Source organism: Gobio gobio (assembly GCF_949357685.1).
Source record: "Gobio gobio genome assembly, chromosome: 11".
Taxonomy (NCBI): Eukaryota; Metazoa; Chordata; class Actinopteri; order Cypriniformes; family Gobionidae; genus Gobio; species Gobio gobio.
In genome coordinates this window covers 50,062,092-50,085,991 of record NC_137104.1, presented here as the reverse complement: position 1 = coordinate 50,085,991, position 23,900 = coordinate 50,062,092, and the positions used below count along the sequence as shown (strand labels likewise).

Here is a 23,900-nt window from a genome sequence, read left to right as displayed (position 1 = left end):
GTAGAATTGAGCTAAAAATATATTTTTTCAAGTTGTCAGTTATATGAGACCAATGTGTTCAAATATTGATATAAAATATTATCTAAAATAGTTTATAATTTTCTGTTACCTGACATTTTTCCCCTCTCACTAATTGTTTTGAGTTTTAGTTCATTTTTTTCCTGTTTAAATTTTGCTAAATGACATGATGATATACTTGTTTTTAATGTAGAATATTTCATATTTAAAAATAAAATCAGGGTGTGTGTATTAAATGTATGAAAAGAGGTTGAACGTGTATATATACTAATGGTGTGTGCTTACATGTTTTTAAAAGAAAATATTTATATATATATATATATATATATATATATATATATATATATATATATATATATATATATATATATATATATATATACATATATATATAATAATATATATAAATATGTTTCCCTCTCCAATATGTTTTTCACTCATTCAAAAAGCTCCTATGATTTATTTTGCAGATTCTAAAATTGGATCCATATTTAGGATGAATTTACTAACACAGACGAGCCGGTTCTCGGGTTACTCAGAGCACATTCAGAGTCCCAGAGCATTTGAGGTCTGGTCAGGACACATTTGCCATCATGCATACCTCTGGTGTGTGAAGTTGTTATCCGTGCATGATAGCTGCTGTTTGTTTTGGGTTCATGTCAGAGGAAGAAGCAGAGCTATTATGGGATGGAATAGATCCAGCAGCTGTCTGGAGGGAGTGCTCGGATCTTCCTCAGCCGACACGTGGCAGAAGACACGTCCTGCTGGACACAAACTACAGCACCTGTCAACTTACACAAGTCTGTGAATCCTTGGAGGGTTAGTTCACCCAAAAATGGAAATAATGTCATTTATTCCTCACCCTCATGCCGTTCCACACCCTTTAGACCTCCGTTCATCTTCAGAACACAAATTAAGATTTTTGTGTTGAAATCTGAAGGCTCAGTGAGGCCTCCATAGGGAGCAAAGCAGTTTACATTCTCAAGATCCATTAATGTACTAAAAACATATTTAAATCAGTCCATGTGAGTACAGTGGTTCAATATTAATATTATAAAGCGACGGGAATATTTTGGTGCACCAAAAAAACGAAATAACGACTTATATAGTGATAACCGATTTCAAAACACTGCTTCATGAAGCTTCGGAGTGTATCGAATCAACGAGTCGAATCATGATTCGGATCGCGTGTCAAAACGTCAAACTGAGGAAATCACGTGACTTTGCCGCTCCGAACCACTGAATCGACTCACTGATTCGATATATCGAGCAGTGTTTTGAAATCGGTTATCACTATACAAGTCGTTATTTCGTTTTTATTTGGCGCACCAAAAATATTCTCATCGCTTTATAATATTAATATTGAGCCACTGTACTCACATTTTCTGATTTAAATATGTTTTTAGTACATTAATGGATCTTGAAAGTGTAAAATGCTTTGCTCTCTATGGAGGCCTCACTGAGCCTTCAGATTTCAACACAAATATCTTCATTTGGGTTTCCGGAGATGAACGGAGGTCTAAAGGGTGTGGAACGGCATGAGGGTGAGGAATAAATGACATTATTTTCATTTTTGGGTGAACTAACCCTTTGACGTCAATCAATGGAATATTGCAGTATTTATTATAAATTATTAATCTATGCACATCATTATTAAATAACACCTGATGATTAAATAATAACTGATGACGTGTTTACTGGCGTGAGGGCGGGGCAACCCGTCACTCACAAGAGATACACCAATAGCAGACCACAATCATCCAAGCAATTCCTATTGGACAAAATCAAGTCCCGCCATACATTTGTACTTGTTTGTGAAGCCATTTCACTGGGATATACATCACAATAAGGAAGAAATATCCTGGTCTGGGAGATAAAAATCACCAACACACAAATTCAAGGATTCTGTTCTACTCATCTACTAAATTCAGGTATTAAAAAGCCTCAAATGCTCAGATTTAGAAGGAAAACGTCTGATTTGAGTGAATAAACATTTAGCATTCAGTCATCTGTCAAAAGCACCATTCATACCAGCCTAGTCTGAGTTCAGACAGATGGAAAAATGGACAAAACAAAAACAGCACATTATATAACCTTGCAATAGAGGATTCTATGTGAGCTCAAGACATGACAAACGTCATAGGAAACTTAACTCATTTATTTGAAAAAACAACAACAACAAAAAAAGGTACAAAAACAGCTATCCAAGGAATCCCACTTTCTGTCGTTTGTTGCCAAGACTTTCTTCTTTCTGCAGCAGTTCCATGAGCGGCGCATGAAGAGTCTTTCCCACACGCTTCCCGGCCTATGACACAACACCATCACAGTGAATAGATCAGACAGTTTACACAAGTGAAAGTGTGCAAAGACTAAAAGCACCAGACAGGCTCAGACTGTCTGATGGACATCGCACATGTAAACACCACGAGCTGGAGGAAACTCTCTAATACACACTGATGTAAACTCCAGTGTCTAGGAGCCAAAGTTTAACTTAACATCTACTGTATCATATAGGATAAGCAAATTAATTTAAGGCCTCTAAATGATCATAAACCTGTTGTACATTCGTCTGATTGATAGATCATTTTTGAGCAAGTAAAATTTCTCTTTGTAACAGTATAAAAACATTTCCCTGTGGCAAGTGGCTCATGTGTCTTTTTGCTGTGAAATCTTTACTGATTTTTTATAAAGTAAACATAAGAATAACTTTTACTGTATATTGTAAGTAATATTTCAAGATGAACTGAAATGACTTATACATTTTTTTTATACATTTTTTCTTCTTCTAGAAAACTCATTAAAGGGGTGATGAATTGAGAAATCAACTTTCCCTTGAGCCTTTTATATATAAAAGTTAATCGTGATATAAGAATATCCTGTAAGTTTCAGAGCTGAAAACTTCCTTGTTAGTCAAAGAAAAGCTTTTATTGAGCCCAGGCCTTTATTTGAGGTGTTATTGGTTAATTCGTGATCAGACTCGGACTTGTAACGCCAGGGCTCGCAAAGCCCAACGGGCCTATCGCAAAGCCGGGACGGGCCTAGGTATTTTTCAGACGGGCTACCAAAACATATCACCGGCCTGCCGACGGGCTCTCGTAAATAGTGAAATAACATTCCTTTCTTGTGCGCACGTGTGTGTGTGTGTACGGTTCGCGGTTATATTCACTGATAGGGCGGGCCAAGTAATACAAAAATAACATTCCAATCAATCGCGGGTGGATGAGAGATGAATCATTGTGTTTGTTTGATAAAGATATTTTGCGAGTCCTGTGACTGATTTCTCCAGACGCTTTCAAAACAATTTCCACATGTACTGAGAGGAGCTGACATTACGTTTACATTTACATTTATGCATTTGGCAGACGCTTTTATCCAAAGCGACTTACAGTGCACTTATTACAGGGACAATCCCCCTGGAGCAACATGGAGTAAAGTGCCTTGCTCAAGCTGGGAACGAACCAGCAACCTTCTGCATATCAGTTCCATGGTTTAACCCACTGGACCACCAACTCCACATAGCTGAAGCTCATTAAATATGCAAATCTTATCCAATCTTAGACGTGGTCGTTTACTTCCACGTCTTCAGTGCGGCACGCCCATCAAAACCGAGCGTTTTTCAGAGAACCTCAAAACCCCTTTAATATGCATCAAATATGATCCATCAGGCTTGATCAACATTTTATTGAATTGCATTATGTTTCGCCCCCCCAAAATAAAAATATAGAGCTCGGAACAAAATAAGCCTTTAAATATCATCTTACTATGTTATATTATTGAAAGATATAGAGAGACAACTGATATTTATACACATTTTTTATGCAATTAGTCTTTGTTATGCCGTTATAAAGATCTCATTGATTTATATTACAAGCATCAGAATTACATTCCTTATTCAGGGTTCCCGCACGTTGGTTAACTTCAAATTCAAGGACCTTTCAAGGACTTTCCAGGTCCCTCATTCAAGGACTTAATGTGGGGACACATTTCAAGTGAGAGCAAGGTTACATCGGGTGTTCCCTTGTAAGATACATTGCTACAGTTTTCATGTGTCAAACACAACATTTATTTTTGGCCATATAACAGAGATCTGATATTCTATTTGTCGTATTTCTGTTTTGCATAAAACTGAAGAATATTCGGGATATCCATTTATGGATTTTATTGAAAAGAGCTTAGGCTCATGTAACCAGAAGATTTAAGATATATGCTTATGCTTTTAAGTTTTTCTTGCCTCATGGGTTTACATTATCTTAAAGCAAAGCAATTCAACATTAAATAAAATATGTGGGCAACAGATTATCACTGCTTTATGTTTATTGAACACAATATACAGTCATTGACTGAACATATGTGGGTTTGGTGTAAGCACTGAAATCGTTGAGGTATCATTAGAGTTGGGTACTGAACTCTGTACTTTTAAGGGCACCGACCGAATTACGTCGGTACTACCGAGTACCGTTTCACATTAAATCAATCAGTACCAAATTTCGGTACCTGAGAACGCATCAGGTGATATAGACTAGTGTCTGTGAATATTAAACTGCAAAAAGACCATTTAAAGGGGCTATATGCAACTTTTTCCCCAAAATAAACGTAACAATAGCCTTTTTATTTGACCATTTATGACTCAAACATCTCCTGATGAGCATACTGACACCTTGTCCGCTCACAGTGGGTGCACCTATAAGCCTTTATCCTATTTTGCCTATTTTCTGGCGGGTCGTTTTTTCCCGCGCTGTCTGCAGATGTGACGTCACCACCGCTGCGAGAGCGAGCAGAAAATAAGAGCAGTTCTGTTTTTTGGCCACAGGTGTCAGTCACGAGTTTAAATTTCAGAAAAACGCATATAGCCCCTTTAAAGCAGCACTAGGTAGGTTTTGCTCTCGGGGTCCCCCTACAGTTGGGAAACAGTATTGTCCTCTACTACTGTCGTAAACTGTCATTCTATATCAGGGGATGCGCACATGCATTTGTTGACATGATAACCATGATAGCCCTGAACACTGCAGGAGTTCACATGCAGGTGTTCTGCTTGCGTCGCGTGTGAAATGTCTTCATCCCAGGTACAGTGGCATATGTTTCAGCATGTCATATGAATATAATTTCATGGGTTTTATTTTTTTCAAACGCCAAATTATCGCGATGCTCACGTTTACAAGCCAGTGTCATTATAGTAGCCTAGTCTATTGGTTCCCGTTTTACAGAATCTATATGATACTTCAATTCAATGTTTGAGTGGTAGGTAATAACCATATATCGTCAATATTATAATATCAAGCTACCATAGATGAATCTGCAAATTCGAAAAATCGATTTGCATTATAGCTTGAGGCAAGACAAATAAACAAATATCACAGACATGTTAGGTATCCTAAAATATGACTTTGTACGTCTTGTGTATTTACTTGCAAGAATGTAGCCCCTCCTCCTTCAGCTCACGCCAACGAGCAAACGCTGGCCCAATGTTGATCCTCGTCCTGCCTTTAATCCGATCACTTTCTCGTTTACTCTTTTTGCTTTCCTCCGACAAAACCTTTGCTTTCTTATTTTTCTGTGCTGCTTCGGCCATGACTATAACATTCGGCAAACAAACGATAGTTGGGCTCGCACGTCCTAATTTAAGGAAGGGGGGGTGGTGGTGGAAGTGACGTATATGCTGTAAAGCAGTCGCATTTTGTAGTTCTTTTTGTTCTAGGGCTACTACCCGAAACCCGAAGTTTAAAAGTACGATTAAAAACGATACAGACCCCGTCAGGCTATGGCAGACGTGTCATTCAATCTATTGTAAGTCGATGTATCATCACAAGAGTCTTGAAAATATATTATGAAGGTTGAAAAGTTACCTAGTGCTGCTTTAAATACGAATTCTGCGTGTCTCTGTGCGAATGAATGCCGTAGCACGTGCAGTTTACCTCACACACACACACACACACACACACACACACACACACACACACACTCTCACTCTCACTCAGAGTCGCGCGTGACGGACGCATGTTTCCATCTCTGCTGTCTCAAATGAGGACATGAACGCATGTCTGTCATCTCCAGAGCCACTTTATGAGCATTTTACAGTTTCATTTGAGAAAAACTATCGTCATGTCATAAACTCAAAGGTCTTCACGGCAACCCATCAAAATAAAAGTTCGGCTTGACTTGACAAATACATTATGGTTGTACAATAGAATTTAGATACGTCTCAATGTAATAATAATACTAACACTAATGTAATAATAATAAATTATCAAAACTTTATTTTTTAAGTAATAAATTAAAATTGTTTTAATTTGAACCCTATGAAGCTCGGTTTTGCAGCACTTTGTTTGACAAAAAAAAGTTTAATTAAATTAAAAGATAGATTAAATTAATGTATTTTGTCTTCATTTGATTACCAGAAAATACATAACATAATTTGTGGGAAATCTTTTCATAGAAATGAAATAAAAAAAGAAAAAATAATAATATGGTTGTTTTTATTAATTAAATTAAGTACCTAGTAGCCTACTATTTACTAGTAAATATTACAGTAATCAAACATCACAGACAATGGCAGACAGCGACCAGGACAGCTCTGGCATAATGTCAATAACACTTCTATAAACGACTTACAGGTTCTTTACAGTTATTGATGTAAACATCCCTAAAGTACCGAAAAAAGGTACCATTGGGTATCGGTTACGAATTTCAGGTACCGGTAAAAATGTGAACGGTACCCAACCCTACGTATCATCATTCAATTTTGTGCACGTGTGAACGTCATGGTAACGTACAACATGAAGTACCGCACACGGGAAACACTTAACTAGCGTAAATCAGGCAAGCTAGTATGCATAGGCCACAAAGTGTTGGCGAAATAAAACATTAGCAGAATATGGATTTTTTCCAGAAAACTTCTTGCACAAAATAAATTCAAGCACATTCAAGAGCCTTGAAACATTTTTTTCAGATTCACAAACTTTCAAGGATTTCAAGGACCTGTGAAAACCCCAATTACGTTTTTGGCCATATAAATATCAGCAAATGCAATTGCATATTTTTGCTCAGTTTGGGCCTTTTGACTAAAAATGACTTTTTTGATATGAGCCAAAAAAGTCTGATGGATGATACTTTTAATGATACATATGCAAATGTAGGTTTTTGTTGTAAGTTTTGTCTAAAGGTTCAATAAATTGTTCAATTTAGAAGAAAAAAAATATCTGTCTACTATTTCATATGTCAGGCTTTGCAGGGTTAGAGATTTGAACAAACTCCTCCTTCTACATGGGAGTAAAAGTAATGTCTTACAAAACACTAATTATAAGATCAAAAATAATCTGACCTCTGTCATCTCAAAGATGCTCTCTGGGTCAAGACTTCCTCTTCCCATCTTCCTGACGCATGTGACCATTCCTTTGTGTGTGACTGAAATCAGGAGACTGGCCACAGAACAGGCCTTTTCCTGCAGTGTGGCGTCCACCACGTGTCTGTGACCAATCTGAAGGGCACAAACACAAACCATATAAAAATATAAGGTTTATGACATGAGGAGAGTGGTGCATTGTGGGTAATGGCCCAGGCTTTGCTGTACCTTGCACAGGGTTACGATGCACGGCACATTCTCCACATTGATTCGCATGCAATCGTACGGGTCGTCTGACAGCTCGATCTCCTTCCCGCCCTCCTCATCCTCAGATATGTGCACTTTGGGAATTCTGTTTCGGAAAAAGGTTGTGTTTATGTTTCTCGTCACTCATTTAGGGTTTTCACAACATTTAACCGGTGAATTTCAATCAACATTTTGAATGTTTATGATTAAAGCATTAAAAAAAAGTAATTTTAATAGTGGATTGACAGTTGAATGCATTAATACTTGGAATTTATATGATGTATGGTTAAACTTTTTAGTACAAATATTTTCATAAAACAAAAATATTTCCTGAAATATACTAAATATTGCTTATGGCTTAACTGATATAATAGAATATAATTAAACATATACATATTCACTAAAGAAAGTTTTGCTATTGTTAACTAAAACTATTCAAATTGTTTGTTAAATTAAATAGAGCTCAAATAAAATATATATATTAGATGAAAAACTGTAAAATTAGAAATGTTGCTTGAATTAAATAAGTTGAAGTACTAAAATTACTAAAACTGAAATAATAATGCTTAATAGAAATATTAAACATAACAAAAAAGACAAAAAACACATACAATTATTAAAACACACTAAAATGAAATCATGCAAATAAAAACTTGTTATAAAGTATAACTAAAAATTTAAATAAAAAAATAATAAAAAAAAGTCCATGACCATACAGGCCTGGAAACAGTTTTGCTAAACATAAAAACAAATTTTAAATCATTTTGTTAAATTAAATAATGCTGAAATAAAATAAAAATAAAAATATTAGATGGAAAATATTAAAATAAGAAATGTTGCCTTGGCAAACAAGTTGAAGAATTAAAATTACTAAAACAAATAAAAATAAAATAAAATGCATTAAAATGAAACTAAAATTACAACTGAAAATATACAGATAAAATCTCACTTGAAATATGATATAATAATATGATATAAATAATACTAAAAGAAGTTGTTACAGTTCTGATGGGAAGAGACACATACAGTAGTAACTGACCGTGTATTAAACAGAGCAGCTTTGATTGCGATGGATATGGCGTCAAACAGGTTTCCGTCACACTGCAGCAGCTGTACAGACAATCATACATTTATATGAAGAACAAACCAATAGCATTTAGAGGTCACCTTATTTCATGGGATTTCATGAAATGATTCAATCTCAGGATGCTGTGCGACTTGTGTTCACTCACCAGCACATCCACATACAGCACCCAGCAGTTCTCCCCCGGGCAGATGCAGAGGGAGCGCAGGTCCACGCTGTGCCTGTTGTTGAAAACTTTATAGAGTATGTTACTAAGCTCCACCCCCAGCTCCTCCCCACCTCGCCCCTCAAACTCTGGAGTGGCGTTTGCTGAGCTGCAGAAGAAATGCCAAGCACTTTATACACATCAGGAAGGCGAGAAAACTGATGTAACTGTGTCTCATTAGCACGTACGTCATGGACATATAAACACACATCATCTATGGATATTCACTGCTAATTTGCATATTTATACACTGAAGTACCAGCACTGGTCAATTATGTATGTACCTAGTTTTGACACAAATCGACCCGCGGTTCAATCCGACTTTCGCCGAACTCAATCTTCTCCGTTTTCCCATCACATATCAAATCGGAAAGGCATTTATTTTCAATAAAAATGAAGAAAATATTAGAAAAGTGGAAATAAAGCATCTAACGTGTTTAATAATAAGTGTTTATCGATTAGGGATAGGTAAACAGACATGTGCTGAATGTTAGAGACGATAAAAGTGAGTGGGTCCAATATCAATGATCGTAAAAAGTGGGCCTTGTCCCACCCACATACAATGGTTCCGACGCCCCTGCATACGGTACTGTATGTGCTAAACTGTCTAATAAATTGTCATTAAAAAATTGTAAATCTCATTCATAAATCCTTGGAATGTATGTGTATTAATATTTAAAAAAATGTAATATAAATAAATAAATATGGCTCATGGGGGAACTATAAGCTTGTTTCTGCCACATACTTAAATATAAAAAAGGTAATCGCAACTTTTTCTCTCACAATTCTGACAACTATTTTTCTCGCAATTATGAGTTCATATCTCTCAATTCCGACTTTATAACATGCAATTCTGAGAAAAAAAAGTCAGAATTGCGAGATATAAACATGCAATTATTTTAAATTGTTTTATTCTGTGGCGGAAACAAGCTTCCATAAAGACCTGCTTGAACAGAACTAACCTGGTTTTTAAATATTGTAGATAATAACCAATATATATATATTTATTCACTATAGAAATGTCCATTACTTTTCTAGACTTGGAATCAGTGTCATTATTGTTAACTAATGCTTAAAAATAAAAAGCGATACGATATATAGATATGTATGTATGTATATATATATATATATATATATATACACTAAATAAAAAAATATGTGTTAATTATAATAAAGCTCAAATAAAATAAAATTCAAAATATTGGATGAAAAACACATTAAAAAAATCTGAAATGTTGCCTTTGGCTACATAAATTAAATTTAAGATGAAGTACTAAAATTACTACATTTAAAACTGAAATAATAAATGAAAGCCAAATAGAAATATAAAAACTAAATACAAATGAGAAAAGCACATAAAAAAACTACTAAAATTAAAATTAAACCTGAAAATGTAAAATGATGCATTATACATTTTATATTCATTTATATGAATTATTCAAATTATTAATAAATTCTATAATAGTATATAAATAATAATAAAAAAAAAAAAAAAAATAAAAAAAAAAAAAAAAAAAATATATATATATATATATATATATATATATAGCCCCCACTATTCATGTAAACCTATGCACATGCATTATGTCCTCAAATGTTCTATTTTTCTTAATAATTTGGTTTTAGAAGTGGAGCTGGTAGTGAGTGTCTGTAATGAAGGTCGCTTGATGTCTTTTTAGTGAGATGGGATGCATCTATAAATATGATGATCTTTAAACACTCACCAGTCTACAAAGAACTCCAGATAACCTTCATCTGGCACCATGGGTTTGGGCTTCCCAATCTCTGCCTTTACTCCGACGAGAACATCTGTGTGACCCTTTCAAACACACACAACAACACACTGCATCACATACACACTGGTATTGCACCACGTGCTTTAATAACACAGTTTAATTCAGCTTACAAGACTGATCTTAGCAGAACCATCAGTGTTTGACACCACATCCGTCTCGATCTCCATGTGTCTGTAGTCTTCACATCCTCGTCCGTCCAATCTCAGGTCATCCTGTCAACAATAGTCACAATTTAACCCTGAGGTGCTAATAATAAAGTGTCAGTGCTTCAGGACGTTCATTTCAGGTGGATAACACACTTCAAACATTTTCCAGGATATGACATATTAATTTGCTTTGTTATACTGTATATACATTTACATTTAAGAGCTGTCAATGGGGTTTGTTTATGTCAGGGACACATTTAAAAAAAAAAGTAAACATATTACAGTTAAAGGTTCTATTATCATGTTTTTATCTACTACTGACACATCTAGGAACACAAATATAAATACAGTATAGTCAAACTCAACAGAATTCCCGTTATGCGGCTTTTATAGATGTACAAATTCTGTCTGCACTATTAATTGAAAGTTAAATACATACAAATTATATTTTTTCGACCGTGTGATTTGACTTACTCGAACTCCATGGATTAGATAAACCTTCTCCGCTTCGCTCACTTGAACTGCTGCCATGTTTCAAACACACGCACTATATTCTGCGTCATCACAAAGCGCGAGGAGCGGGCAGCGAAGGCGGAGCCTGGAGTTAACCAACCAATCATATGCCAGTTAGTAAAAAAGAAGTGCGTAATGTGTAATCTGATTGGATCAGGGATATGTCAATTCCTTCAGCAGGAACTACATTCAGGGCACATGTGTTCTGTATATCGCCAATGTGGTATGTATATTCCTTTTTAATGTTAACAAAATTATAAATATTATATCATATATTTTCTGAGCTTTTTACAGTTGTAGATCTATGATAGGTCATATGTTTGGTTTTGCGTGTTCGATATACTGTAAACATGGCGATCGGTTTGTTATGATTATAATTTTTCTGTACTGTAATGCTGCACAATTATAATAAACTCTGACTACTTACAAAACGTGTGTACTGTGGTACCATGGTACAGTGATGGTAAAGCAATGGCATTTTGATATATACAAAAGTCTTTTTATGCCCATTGTTGTGTCTAATTTTTGTTTATTGTATTCTTATTTTTTATCATTCCATTTATTGTATTTTTGTTCTGTTATTTTATTGCTGTCTAATATTATTGTTATTATTAATAAGGTAGTGCTGAAACTACCAGTGTTTTCTTTTGCAGTTTGAATAAAACTTAGTTATGAAATATTGTAGCATATAATTAAAAACATATTTAATATAGGACTTTAGCTGTCTGATATTATTAAGCTAGTAGTGCTTAAACTGTCTGTTTTCTTTTTGAGGTTAGACTAAAAGAAAAAAAAAAATCAGGATTAAACTTTGAGTCTGACCCAAGATGCTTAGCGATGGAGAAGCAACAGAACTGGTGTCATTTCTCACTCTGGGGACGAGAGCTGATGTCAAAGGTCAGGCCTCGGAATACATCCTGGGCCTCACAGGAAACCGGGACGGGTGCCGGTACCTGCAGTCCAAGCCAGACTTCCTCAAAGCCCTGGTGACTTTAACCAGCGACCCCTCCATCGCCATCGTCAAGGACTGTTTTCATGCCCTGATTAACCTCTCGGCGGACGAGACTCTTCACCAGCCTTTGGTCAAAGAGACAGACTTACTGACCAAACTGCCCCCGAAGCTACTGGACCCGGAGTACGTGTTTGCGGATCGGATCTGCACCATCCTCAGTAACCTGAGCCGGCACGAGCGGACGTGCAGCGAGGTGTTCAGAGCTCTGCAGGAGCAGAATATCGGACTGGACCGAGTGGTGGAAATCTTCTGCACTGAGGGTTTCAATAAGAAAGCTTCACTACACTATCTGGGACCCCTGCTGTCCAACCTCACACAGCTGCCCGAGGCACGACAATTCATCCTGGACAAGGACAGGTACACTGCACTAGAGCTGTACCATGAAAACACTGCATTATCATATTTCCAAAACCATGGTATTATTATTATTATAGTGTCAAACAAAACATGGTATTATCATGGTACAGGTAAACCATAATACTGTGCTACACGTTCAAAACATGGTATTATCATTGTAGGAGTAAACATACATGATATTACCATATAGTACATGACCAAAAAACATGGTATTTCCATGGTAGGAGTAAAAAATATATAATATTACCATAATATATGTAAAAAAAAAAGTTTTAAAAAAAAAATTACCATAGTACGTGACCAAAAACATGGTATTTCCATGGTAGGAGTAAACAAATAAAATAATATTACCATAGTACATTAATAAAAACATGTTATTACCATGGTAGGAGTAAAAAAATATATAATATTACACCATAGTACATGACCAAAAACATGGTATTACTATGGTAGGAGTACATTTAAAAAAAAAAATTACCATAATACGTGACAAAAAACATGGTATTATCATTGTAGGAGTAAACATACATGATATTACCATATAGTACATGACCAAAAAACATGGTATTTCCATGGTAGGAGTAAAAAATATATAATATTACCATAATATATGTAAAAAAAATAGTTTAAAAAAAAAATTACCATAGTACGTGACCAAAAACATGGTATTTCCATGGTAGGAGTAAACAAATAAAATAATATTACCATAGTACATTAATAAAAACATGTTATTACCATGGTAGGAGTAAAAAAATATATAATATTACACCATAGTACATGACCAAAAACATGGTATTACTATGGTAGGAGTACATTTAAAAAAAAAAAATTACCATAATACGTGACAAAAAACATGGTATTTTCATGGTAGGAGTGAACTAAATTATAATATTACCATAGTACATGACCAAAAACATTATATTTTCATGGTAGGAGTAAAAAAATTATAATATTACCATAGTGCGTGACCAAAAACATGGTATGTTACCATGCTAGGAGTAAAAAAGATAATATTACCATAGTGTATGACCAAAAACATTATATTTTCATGGTAGGAGTAAAAAATTATAAAACTACCATAGTACATTAACAAAAACATGTTATTACCATGGTAGGAGTAAAAAAAAATATAATATTACCATAATACGTGACCAAAAATATGGTATTTTACCATGGTAGAAATAAAAAATATAAAATATTACCATAATAAATGACCAAAAGCATGGTATTTTACCATGGTAGGAGTAAAAAATATATAATATTACCATAGTACATGACCAACAATATGGTATTTTACCATGGTAGAAATAAAAAATATATAATATTACCATAATAAATGACCAAAAGCATGGTATTTTACCATGGTAGGAGTAAAAAATATATAATATTACCATAGTACATGACCAACAATATGGTATTTTACCATGGTAGAAATAAAAAATATATAATATTACCATAATAAATGACCAAAAGCATGGTATTTTACCATGGTTGGAGTAAAAAATATATAATATTACCATAGTAAATGACCAAAAACATGGTATTATTATTATGTAGGAGTAAAAAAAGAAGATACTATTATCATAGTACATGACCAAAAACATGGTATTTTACCATGGTAGGAATAAAAAAGATATAATATTACCATAGTATGTGACAAAAAACATGGTATTTTACCATGGTAGGAGTAAAAAATATATATTATCATAGTACGTGACTAAAAACATGGTATTACATGGTATTAGTATCACGTAGGAGTGAAAAAAGATACTATTATCATAGTACGTTTAAAAACATGATATTATAATAGTTCATGTCCAGAAATGTTGTATTATCATGGAACAGGGGGAAAAAACTATGATATTAACATAGTTCATGTCCAAAAAACATGGTATTATTATGGTACAGGCAACAAAACAAGATATTATCATGGTAGATCTCCAAAAGCATGGTGATGCAGTGATACAAGACAGTATAACAGTGGTTATATATTGTTTGTGGTGTGTTTGTACAGGTGTGTGATTCAGAGGCTTCTGCCGTACACACAGTACGAGGAGTCGACCACCAGGAGAGGAGGGGTGGTGGGAACGCTCAGAAACTGCTGCTTTGACCACGGTACGAATGACTCAATGTGATTACTGCAATTTCTATCATTTAAAAGTCAATGCAAAAATGAGTGCATTTAATCATTTTTGTCCGTACAGCCCATCATGAGTGGTTGCTTGGTGATGCGGTGGATATTTTACCGTTTCTTGTATTACCATTGGCTGGACCAGAGGAGCTCTCCGAGGAAGAGAATGAAGGTGATGCCCTTTAAATCAGATTTAAGCCCTACAGATTCAAGAACTTCATAAGTAGTGTTAGTAGTGTAGAAACTAGTGCTGTCAAACGATTAAAATATTTAATCGCGATTAATCGCATTAATGCCATAGTTAACTCACAATTAATCGCACATTTTTATTTATTCTAAATGCCCCATTTCTTTTTGTCCCATTATTTTTTCTTATTTTAATGCTCTTATCAACATAGAAAAGTGGATCGGCTTGCTTTGTTCAAATGTTTGTTTTATTGAAAACAACATTGGCATACTGTAGTGTTCGATTTCACACCAACATTCACACTTGGAGCAAATAATCGCTCACACAATGTAGCACTGTCCATCAATAAAAGGGTGAAAAAAATACTTTGTTGCACAAACAGCCCCTTCAACAGCCCTTTCTAAGGGATCAAAACAGGGTGATACAAAATAAAATTACAAAGTGCACATGCAAGGTAAACTAGGACTCCGCCTATAGTGCAGTTAAACCAGGGGTCGCCAACTAGTGAACTCCGGACCGCGAGATGCGTCCATCCGGACCGCGAAGCCTTTTGACGTAATGAAACAGTTAACGTTGCAATGCTCACTGTTACTACGTTCACTTCAGACCCAGACGCACGGTCAAGCATGCAGTGAAGAAGAGACTGATGGTGCGCTCACACCGGACGCGAATGACGCGACATGCACGCCGCTTAATTCGCGCCGCAGAATGTCTATTTGCGTCTTTGCATTGACTTAAATCACTCGCGCAAAACGCTTCATTCGCGTCCGGTGTGTAGGCTACGCACCATCAGAGCAGAAAGCAGCGCTCAAGACAAGCACTTTTAGTTGAAGACCCCTGAGTTAAACCATGGCTTAATACGTTTCTCATTTCGGCGTCTCACGCTTGCCATCCACGTCTACCAGGGGCGTAGCCATCTTTTCAGAAGTGAGGGGGACAGAAATGTCAGGTGTAGGCCTAATACCAGTTTTTTTCTGACCTTTGTCTAATTGACAGATTTTCAGTAAGATATCAAATACACTGCTGAACAATAACCACTAATATCTATAATTTTTTCCCTATATGTTATGCCAATTTTATGATTGGTTTATGTACTACAAACACTTGTGCATTAAGTCCCCATGGATTTTATGCTTTGTAAAATAAAAAAATATCACTGAATAAGGCAGAAAATATACAGTACCTATCAAAAGTTTGGAAACATTACAATGTTTTTGAAAGAAGTCTTCTGCTCACCAAGGCTGCATTAATTTAATAAAAAATGCAGTAAAAAAAGTAATACAGTGACATATTATCCCAATGTAAAGCAGCTGTGTGAATATATAGTAAAAAAGAAAAAAATCTTTGTAATTTATTCCTGTGGTCAAAGCTGAATTTATCATCATTACTCCAGTCTTCAGTGTCACATGATCTTTCAGAAATCATTCTAATATGTTCATTTGATGCTCAAGAAACATTTATGATTATTAGCAATGTTGAAAACAGTTGTGTTGCTTCATTTTTGTGGAAATCATGAAACTATTCAAACATTTGTGGTAAGATAAAAAAGAGAGAAATTAACACTTTTATTCATCAAACATGCTTTAAATTGATCAAGTGGCATTTATAATATAACAAACGATTTATACATGCTTTATTCAATGCAAATAAATGCTGTTCATTTAACTTTCTATTCATTAAAAAATCCTGAAAAATAAAATGCATCATGGTTTCCACAGCTGTTTTCAACAATGGTTATAATCATAAATGTTTCCTTTTCATCAAATGATCATATTAGAATGATTTCAGAAGGATCATGTGATACTGAAGACTGGAGTAATGATGCTGAAAATTCACAGGAATAAATTACACTTTACTATATCATTACAAATTAAAACATCTGTGTATATATATATGTGAATATATTTCGCAATATTAATGTTTTAACTGTATTTTTTATTAAATAAATGCAGCCTTGGCAAGCAGAAGATACTAAACATTAAAAAGGCTGTCAGTTAGCACTGCATTAATCATATTCTTTATTGTCAATAAATACCCTGAGATGGCTGGAAAAACAAACCATATTGTCAAAAAAATCGTGTTTGTTGTCACGTTTCATCCGCCATAGCGATTATTTTTATTCAGCTGCTGCTACAGCGCTGAATGCCTTTGGAACGTGACAGGGTTACTTCTACGAATCAGTTTAGTTTTTTCTTTGAGAGCGCGCCCTATGGCTTCGAGTATGTGTTAGCACTCCATAGTGTTCAAATCGCCTCATTTTTGGATACGAATAAAATGACAGGTTATGTATAGATTATTTTGTGTCTTTTAATTTAAATCTAGATTTATTTACGTTGGCTTCTACGTAAACGAACTTGCTTGTGTAACAGACGTAGGCCAGTAAGAGCGGTGCGACTAGACGTCGGTTCGAATCCCGCCAGGAGCGGGTTGACTAGGACCGGTGCGACCCGGTAAAAGTGCGGGGGACGAATGTACGTTTTATTAAAAGTGCGGGGGATATGTCCCCCCCATCCCCCGCGTAATCTACGCCCATGACGTCTACTGTTTTAATGGCCGAAACAAGTGTGGGCAGCCGCAGCGTGCCTGATGTTTTGTTTCCGGTCTAGCTACACCCGGAGTGGTGTTGTAGTTTTTCTAACGTTACTAGTTGTTGCAACAGCATGTGAAAAAACTACAAAGTTTGTTAGACCAAAAAGAACGTTAATCTCGCGATAAAAAAATTCACGCCGTTAAAATAGGTTTGCGTTAACGGCGTTAATAACGCGTTTAACTGACAGCACTAGTAGAAACACAAAAAGCTTTACTTTCCTTTGACTGCTGATGCAACACTAGTCCAATAGATGGCGTTCTTTACTCATTTTGATGACACACAGGTTGAATGTTTATTATATTTCCAACAGCACGTGTAAGGAAAATGGAATGAACAGTGGAAATACTGCCATTACAGCAGGAAGTTGTGAATTTGTCCGAATCTTTAAAGTTTGCGGTTTCATAAAAGCTGTTTGAAATGTTTATACGTACCATATTCTCCTCTTAATGCGCCACACTCTCCGACCACAACAGCTCATACACAGATTGCAAAAAGGAGAGGAACTTTCCTAGTTAATAAGTGACCTTATATGACCTTTCTGAAGATTTGCAGTATGTTTGAGCTGTATAATTGGCAAGCATTGCTCATACTGTTTTTACTTCAGAAAGGGTTTTAAAGGGGAAGTGTGTCCTTTTTGTGCCACTATTTTAACAGCAAAACAATGATACACCTTTCACATATGTATTCCTGTAACTCTGTATCTGTTTTTACAGGTTTGCCGGTGGACTTGCAGTACCTGCCGGACGATAAAAAGAGAGAAGATGATCCTGATATCCGCAAGATGCTCTTAGAAACACTCATTCTCGTAAGAACCACAACTCAAATCTTTAATTTGCTTGTGTTTAAGGAATTGACATACACTACCATTCAAATGTTTGGGGTCGGGAAGATTTCTTAAAGTCTCTTCTGCTCACCAAGACTGCATTTATTTGATCATAAATACATTAAAACAGTGAAATATTATTAAAATTTTAAAATGACAGTTTTCTATGTTAATATATAGTAAAATGTAATTTATTCCTGTGATCAAAGCTGAATTTCCAGCATCATTCCTCCAGTCTTCAGTGTCACATGATCCTTCAGAAATCATTATCATATGATGATTTGCTGCTCAAGAAACATTTATGATTATTATCAATGTTCAAAACAGTTGTGCTGGAAATCATGATACATTATTTCAGGATTTTTTGATGCATAGAAAGTACAAAACAACAGCGTTTACTTGAAATAGAAATCTTTTGTAACATTATAAATGTCTTTACTTTTAATCAGATCTAATGCATCCTTGCTGAAAAAAGTATGAAGTTCTTTTTTTTTTTAATTATACTGACCAGTGACCACAAAACTTTGAACGATAGTGTATAATCACGATATTTTCCCTCTTGTATGTTGGTTTGTCTGTCCTGTAGTTCAGTTTCTTAATGATCAGTTTGTGTTCAGCTTACAGCAACCAGAGTGGGCCGAGACATTATGAAGAACAAGAACGTTTATCCCATCATGAGGGAGTTTCACAATTGGGAGAAAGATCCGCATGTTGTCTCAGCCTGTGAGAAGCTCGTCCAGGTATTGTAAAGATTACTCTGAAAACATTTAGGCAGCATTGCATAAATCCTTTATGGAAAAAGCATTGCTTTTTTTTCTCGCTGACAGACAGGACAGAGCGAGTTACTTTTGAGATGAAACAAAGTCTCAACTTTGAAATTTTAATTTTTTTATAGACATTTAAACCGATTATCTATTCCTTCTAGTTCATTGATAAGCATGAAATAAACATGAATGAGCACTAAAAGAAATGTTGTTTCAACCGCGGAAAGACATCAGTACACACTGTTTTTCCAAGTTCAAGTCCACTGACGTTAATCTACTAACTCTCCTGACTGCTTTGTCGGACAAAACGGCAGATTCGGCGATGTGATTGGTCAGATCGCCTGTCAATCAAACTTGCGGCAAAGGGTGAATTGTGCCATCATTAAAGTCCCCATGAAATCAAGTTTTTGGCTTTTAGTATGAATATGTTAGCCGTACCTTTATCTATAAGCTAATGTGCTCCAAAACAATGACAAATTTGGATTCGTAAATGGCAGTCTCTCACTTCCGCCAATATGGATCACAGATTTTGATGACATCACTCTGCACTTCAGCTTCTCATCAGATTTTCTGTCCAAACAAATGCTCTCTACAATCTGAAGCCCCGCCCCCTACATTATAAACAGACACTGAAGCTGAGGATGAAATCGGTCACTTGTTCACACATTTACTATTTTATACATGGTTAATAGCACAGCGTGCACTATATAGGGGGTAGGGAACGATTCAGACAGTGTGAATATGCTTTCCATTGGGGCGAATGAAGTCTGGTTTCACGTTAGTGTCAGTGAACCGGCACAGCACAGAGCGGATCATGTGATCGAGTCGGTCCAGAGACACGATAGCACAGGGATCATGTGATCGAGTCAGTCCAGAAAATGTATCGGACCCGTTTGAACTCTGCACAGAATGATATTTTAAAGCTATATGGAGGAGATCAGGAGGAGAAACAGCTAAAGATTAGGAGGAAACTGTGGCTTTACCAAGCTCAACGTCTCTGGCTAAGCTGTAATATAAACAAAACAATTGGCTATTTAAAAAAAAAGGGGAGGAGCTTTTCAATATGTCCCGCCTTGTACTCCTGTTTCAGTGGAAATTAAATCACCACATTAATTCTGTGCATTTCAAGGCACTTCAGTGGGCCTTTAAAATCCATTTTCCCATTCATTTTGACTGAGGGGGCAGGATAGTCCGGGTTACGGGGCGACGCCCCCTGTGGCACCGGCCCTGCTATTGCATCTCCATTGCATCACTTTTGCAAGGTCGTTGCATGCAACATTTTCTGTGGATGTGGATTGTTGTGCTTTGGAAGACCCCAGACAGTATGCAGATCAGTTCCAGTCCTCCAAAACCAGGATTTATGAGTTTGGTCGAAAAAAGCAGGAGACACTAATTTGGTGGAAAAAGCCTGTTCCTTGCACCGTGGCAGGCGTATATTTGGGTACGGCCCCATGGAAAAGATGTCACAGGGTCTCCTATTAAAGCATGATATTCTCCATAACGTCTGGGAGATCCCTTTTGAACTCCGGGCCAGAAGCAGTGGTTCGGCCATTTGCCTCAACCCAACCATTTTAATTAGCGTCAATAAAACAGCTAATATGCCAAGCACAGAACGAGGCTAATATTTATCCAGGATTAATGGGCGCTTTTTCATAATGCAGCAGTTTCTAACTAACAAGACTTTAACAGCTATCATGTTACTGACGTTTTTCCATGTTGTCGGGTTCCCGAAATTGGTGCTCGGGAATGACAGTAAAACTGAAGTGCTGCCTGGCATCTCATTAGCTCCCGTCATGCGTCATTCCCACTTTTCTCTTGATATACAACTCTTGACGGAACGTATTCGGTCCATTAGGGCTTCATGTGCAACTTTGTGTGTCTTTGATTAAGGTTTTGATTGGAGACGAGCCGGAGGACGGAATGGAGAATCTGATGGAGGTGGAGATTCCTAAAGACGTGGAAGAAAAACTGAAAGTACTGGACACCAAAGAGCTGGAACAAATTGAAAAGGACATACAGGAGATAGAGAAGAACCAGAATGAATCTCCACAGGGCCTGGAGAGATAAATGGACAACAAACACAATAAACAAACATTTACTTCTTGAAATGGACTCGATTCAATTTAATGTACAACATCATTGAATAAAAGGCTCTGCATAACAATGAATTTTGACCTCTACTGTATTATGAATGCACAAACCTGGTTTGGGGATAACAGTTGTTTTTTATCTGTTCTAAGCTGGTCTATGGAGTTGACTAGCCGGTGGTGAAGATAACAGGTCACACCATCTTGGTGGTTTGCTGCTTGTATACACTGGTCTAGTCTGGGTGTTCAACCACCTAAATCAGCGTGAGCCAGCCACTACGTTCCAAAACACAGATCCCAGCTTAAACTGGTTTTTGCTGGATCTTCCAGCAGCTTTAAAGACATTGAATGTGCCTCAGCTAGATCTCAGATATCATAAAAAAGACGTATGGTATTCTGACTTCAACATTTTTAGACCGTAGACTTTGAAATTGCTGTAGGGTGATTTATATTATAAAACTATATTCAACTTAAAACTTATATAGACTTAAAAACACACAGACTATGGCCTGGTTTCACAGACTGGACTTAGACTAAGCCAGGATTAGGCCTTAGTTCAATTAAGGCATTTCAAGTTTCTTTTATAAATGCGCCTTGGAAAAAACATTACTGGTGTGCATCTTGAGACAAAACAATGGAAGTGACATTTTAAGATATGTCAGTGCAAGTTGCGTTCAGTTAAAACAGCTCAAAGATGCATTTTAGTCTGGGACTAGCTTAAGCTTTGTCTGTGAAACTGGAGGTATAACTTTTTGTGGAGTTAACATTTTTTACATTTATTCATTTAGCACAGTGGTTCTCAAACTTTTCATACCAAGTACCACCTCAGAAAATATTTTGCTCTCCAAGTACCACCATAATGACCAACATTATAATACAGTAGCGTGGCAGGCCTAACTATTCAGCTACAGCTCTGCACAGTTCAAAAACGAGGCAGTTTATTCCTAATAAGAATATTTATTGTTGTCAGCCACTTTAACATTGTAAATACACAGTTTGTACATTAACACTGCACTGTGCTTACATGTAGGTAAATAAAATAAAGATTAAATGAAAATGTATGTGTTTTAACATTCATTTATTTAGCGATTGCTCTGCGTACCACTACAGGCAGCCTGAGTACCACTAATGGCACACTTTGAGAACCACTGATTTAGCAGACGCTTTTATCCAAAGCGACTTACAACGGAGGAATACAGGAAGCGATCCGTCATGAAGAGGCGAAAATCACAAAAAGTGCCTTAAATACTACGTTTTGGACATTACCTAGAGAATAGGTAGGAAATGACGAAAATCATTTTTTTATATATATATTTAAAGGGATAGTTCACCCAAAAATGAAAATTAGCACATAATTTACTCACCCCCAAGTCATCCTACACTCTCAGAAAAAAAGGTACAGTGCTGTCACTGGGGCGGTACCCTAAGGTACAAAAGTGAAAAGGTACATCTTTGGATCTTACTCACCCCTAAAAGGTACATATTAGTACCTCAAAAGGTACTTTAAGAGTGCGTATTAATACCTTAAAGGTACATATTAATAAGGTACATTTTTGTTTTGTACCTTAGGCCGCCCCAGTGACAGCAATGTACCTTTTTTTCTGATAGTGTAGGTGTATATGACATTCTTCTTTCAGATGAATAAAATTGGAGTTATATTACAAAAGTCCAGGCTAATCAAAGCATTAGAATTTGATTCATAGTTGCTCTTTTTGAAGTCCATAAAAAGTGCATCTGTCCATCAAATAACGTGCTCCACACAGCTCTGGGGTGTTAATAAAGGCCTTCTGAAGCGAATCGACGCATTTGTGCAAGAAAAATATTCATATTTAAAACTTTATCAAGTAAAATTTTGACCGACCGTCTTCCGTGGAAAAGTGTTGAATGTTGAAAGTGAAACTCAAGATGCGTACGTGACGTCATGACGAGCGGACCTGGTCGCGTTAGTCTTTCGTTCAGCAGGGGAACTTTCAACAATTTTTCCATAGATTGAACAGGGAAGGTGGTCGGTCGAAAGTTTACTTGATAAAGTTTTAAATATGGATATTTTTCTTACACAAACGCATCGATTCGCTTCAGAAGGCCTTTATTAACACCCCGGAGCCGTGTGGAGCAGTTATTTGACGGACAGATACACTTTTTATGGACTTCAAAAACAGAGCAACTATGAATCCAATTCTAATGCTTGGATTAGCCTGGACTTTTGTAATATAACTCAGATTTTATTCGTCTGAAAGAAGAATGTCATATACACCTAGGATGACTTGAGGGTGAGTAAATTATGGGCTAATTTTCACTTTTGGGTGAACTATCCCTTTAAGATGAGGTTAAGTGCTCATGGAAGAGATGAGTTTTCAGCTTTTGAATGTTGTCAGTGATTCTGCATTCTGGATGGAGGTGGGAAGATCGTTCCACCAGCAAGGAACAGTGAATGAAAATGTTCTGGAGAGGGATTTCATGCCTCTCTGCGGTGGTCCTACGAGCCGTCGCTCTTTTGCTCTTTTGCCGAGCGAAGGCTTTTGGTGGGGATGTAGACCCGTATGAGCGAGTCGAAGAATGCGGGTGCTGAGCTTGTGGTGGACTAGTAACAAACTAGTCTGGT

General features: G+C 36.3%; 2 protein-coding genes across 3 annotated transcripts; one reads left to right on the top strand and one right to left on the bottom strand.

Moving 5' to 3' along the window:
* Positions 1–2,158: 2,158 nt before the first annotated feature.
* Positions 2,159–11,385, bottom strand: exosc7 (exosome component 7). The gene is made up of 8 exons (XM_079829885.1): positions 11,309–11,385; positions 10,799–10,900; positions 10,617–10,711; positions 8,836–9,001; positions 8,643–8,713; positions 7,586–7,709; positions 7,337–7,492; positions 2,159–2,323 (listed from the first exon to the last, which is right to left on the bottom strand). The coding sequence occupies exons 1-8, from the start codon at positions 11,363–11,365 to the stop codon at positions 2,219–2,221; spliced, it is 876 nt and encodes a 291-aa protein (XP_079686011.1). The 5' UTR covers positions 11,366–11,385; the 3' UTR covers positions 2,159–2,218.
* A 101-nt stretch (positions 11,386–11,486) lies between these two features.
* hgh1 (HGH1 homolog) lies at positions 11,487–22,330 on the top strand. Of its 2 annotated transcripts, none has more exons than XM_079829883.1 (7): positions 11,487–11,570; positions 12,127–12,716; positions 14,731–14,831; positions 14,921–15,019; positions 18,338–18,429; positions 19,065–19,187; positions 21,102–22,330. In XM_079829883.1, exons 2-7 carry the CDS (start codon positions 12,175–12,177, stop codon positions 21,276–21,278), a joined length of 1,134 nt encoding a protein of 377 aa, XP_079686009.1. In that variant the 5' UTR covers positions 11,487–11,570; positions 12,127–12,174; the 3' UTR covers positions 21,279–22,330. The 2 variants fall into 2 exon arrangements, with proteins under 2 accessions (XP_079686009.1, XP_079686010.1); XM_079829884.1 differs by having other exon boundaries at positions 11,517–11,570; positions 12,122–12,716; positions 21,102–21,377.
* The last annotated feature ends 1,570 nt before the right edge of the window (positions 22,331–23,900 follow it).

Bases quoted from the DNA above. Each gene is read 5' to 3' on its own strand.
- exosc7 (XM_079829885.1), bottom strand. From the start codon at position 11,365: ATGGCAGCAGTTCAAGTGAGCGAAGCGGAGAAGGTTTATCTAATCCAT. The intron at 9,002-10,616 runs GTGAGTGTTTAA...TTTCTTCTGCAG, and splicing joins CTGGAGTTCTTTGTAGACTG to CTCAGCAAACGCCACTCCAG. The intron at 2,324-7,336 runs GTCAGATTATTT...GTTGTGTCATAG, and splicing joins GCATCTTTGAGATGACAGAG to GCCGGGAAGCGTGTGGGAAA.
- hgh1 (XM_079829883.1), top strand. From the start codon at position 12,175: ATGCTTAGCGATGGAGAAGCAACAGAACTGGTGTCATTTCTCACTCTG. The intron at 14,832-14,920 runs GTACGAATGACT...TTGTCCGTACAG, and splicing joins AAACTGCTGCTTTGACCACG to CCCATCATGAGTGGTTGCTT. The intron at 19,188-21,101 runs GTATTGTAAAGA...TCTTTGATTAAG, and splicing joins CCTGTGAGAAGCTCGTCCAG to GTTTTGATTGGAGACGAGCC.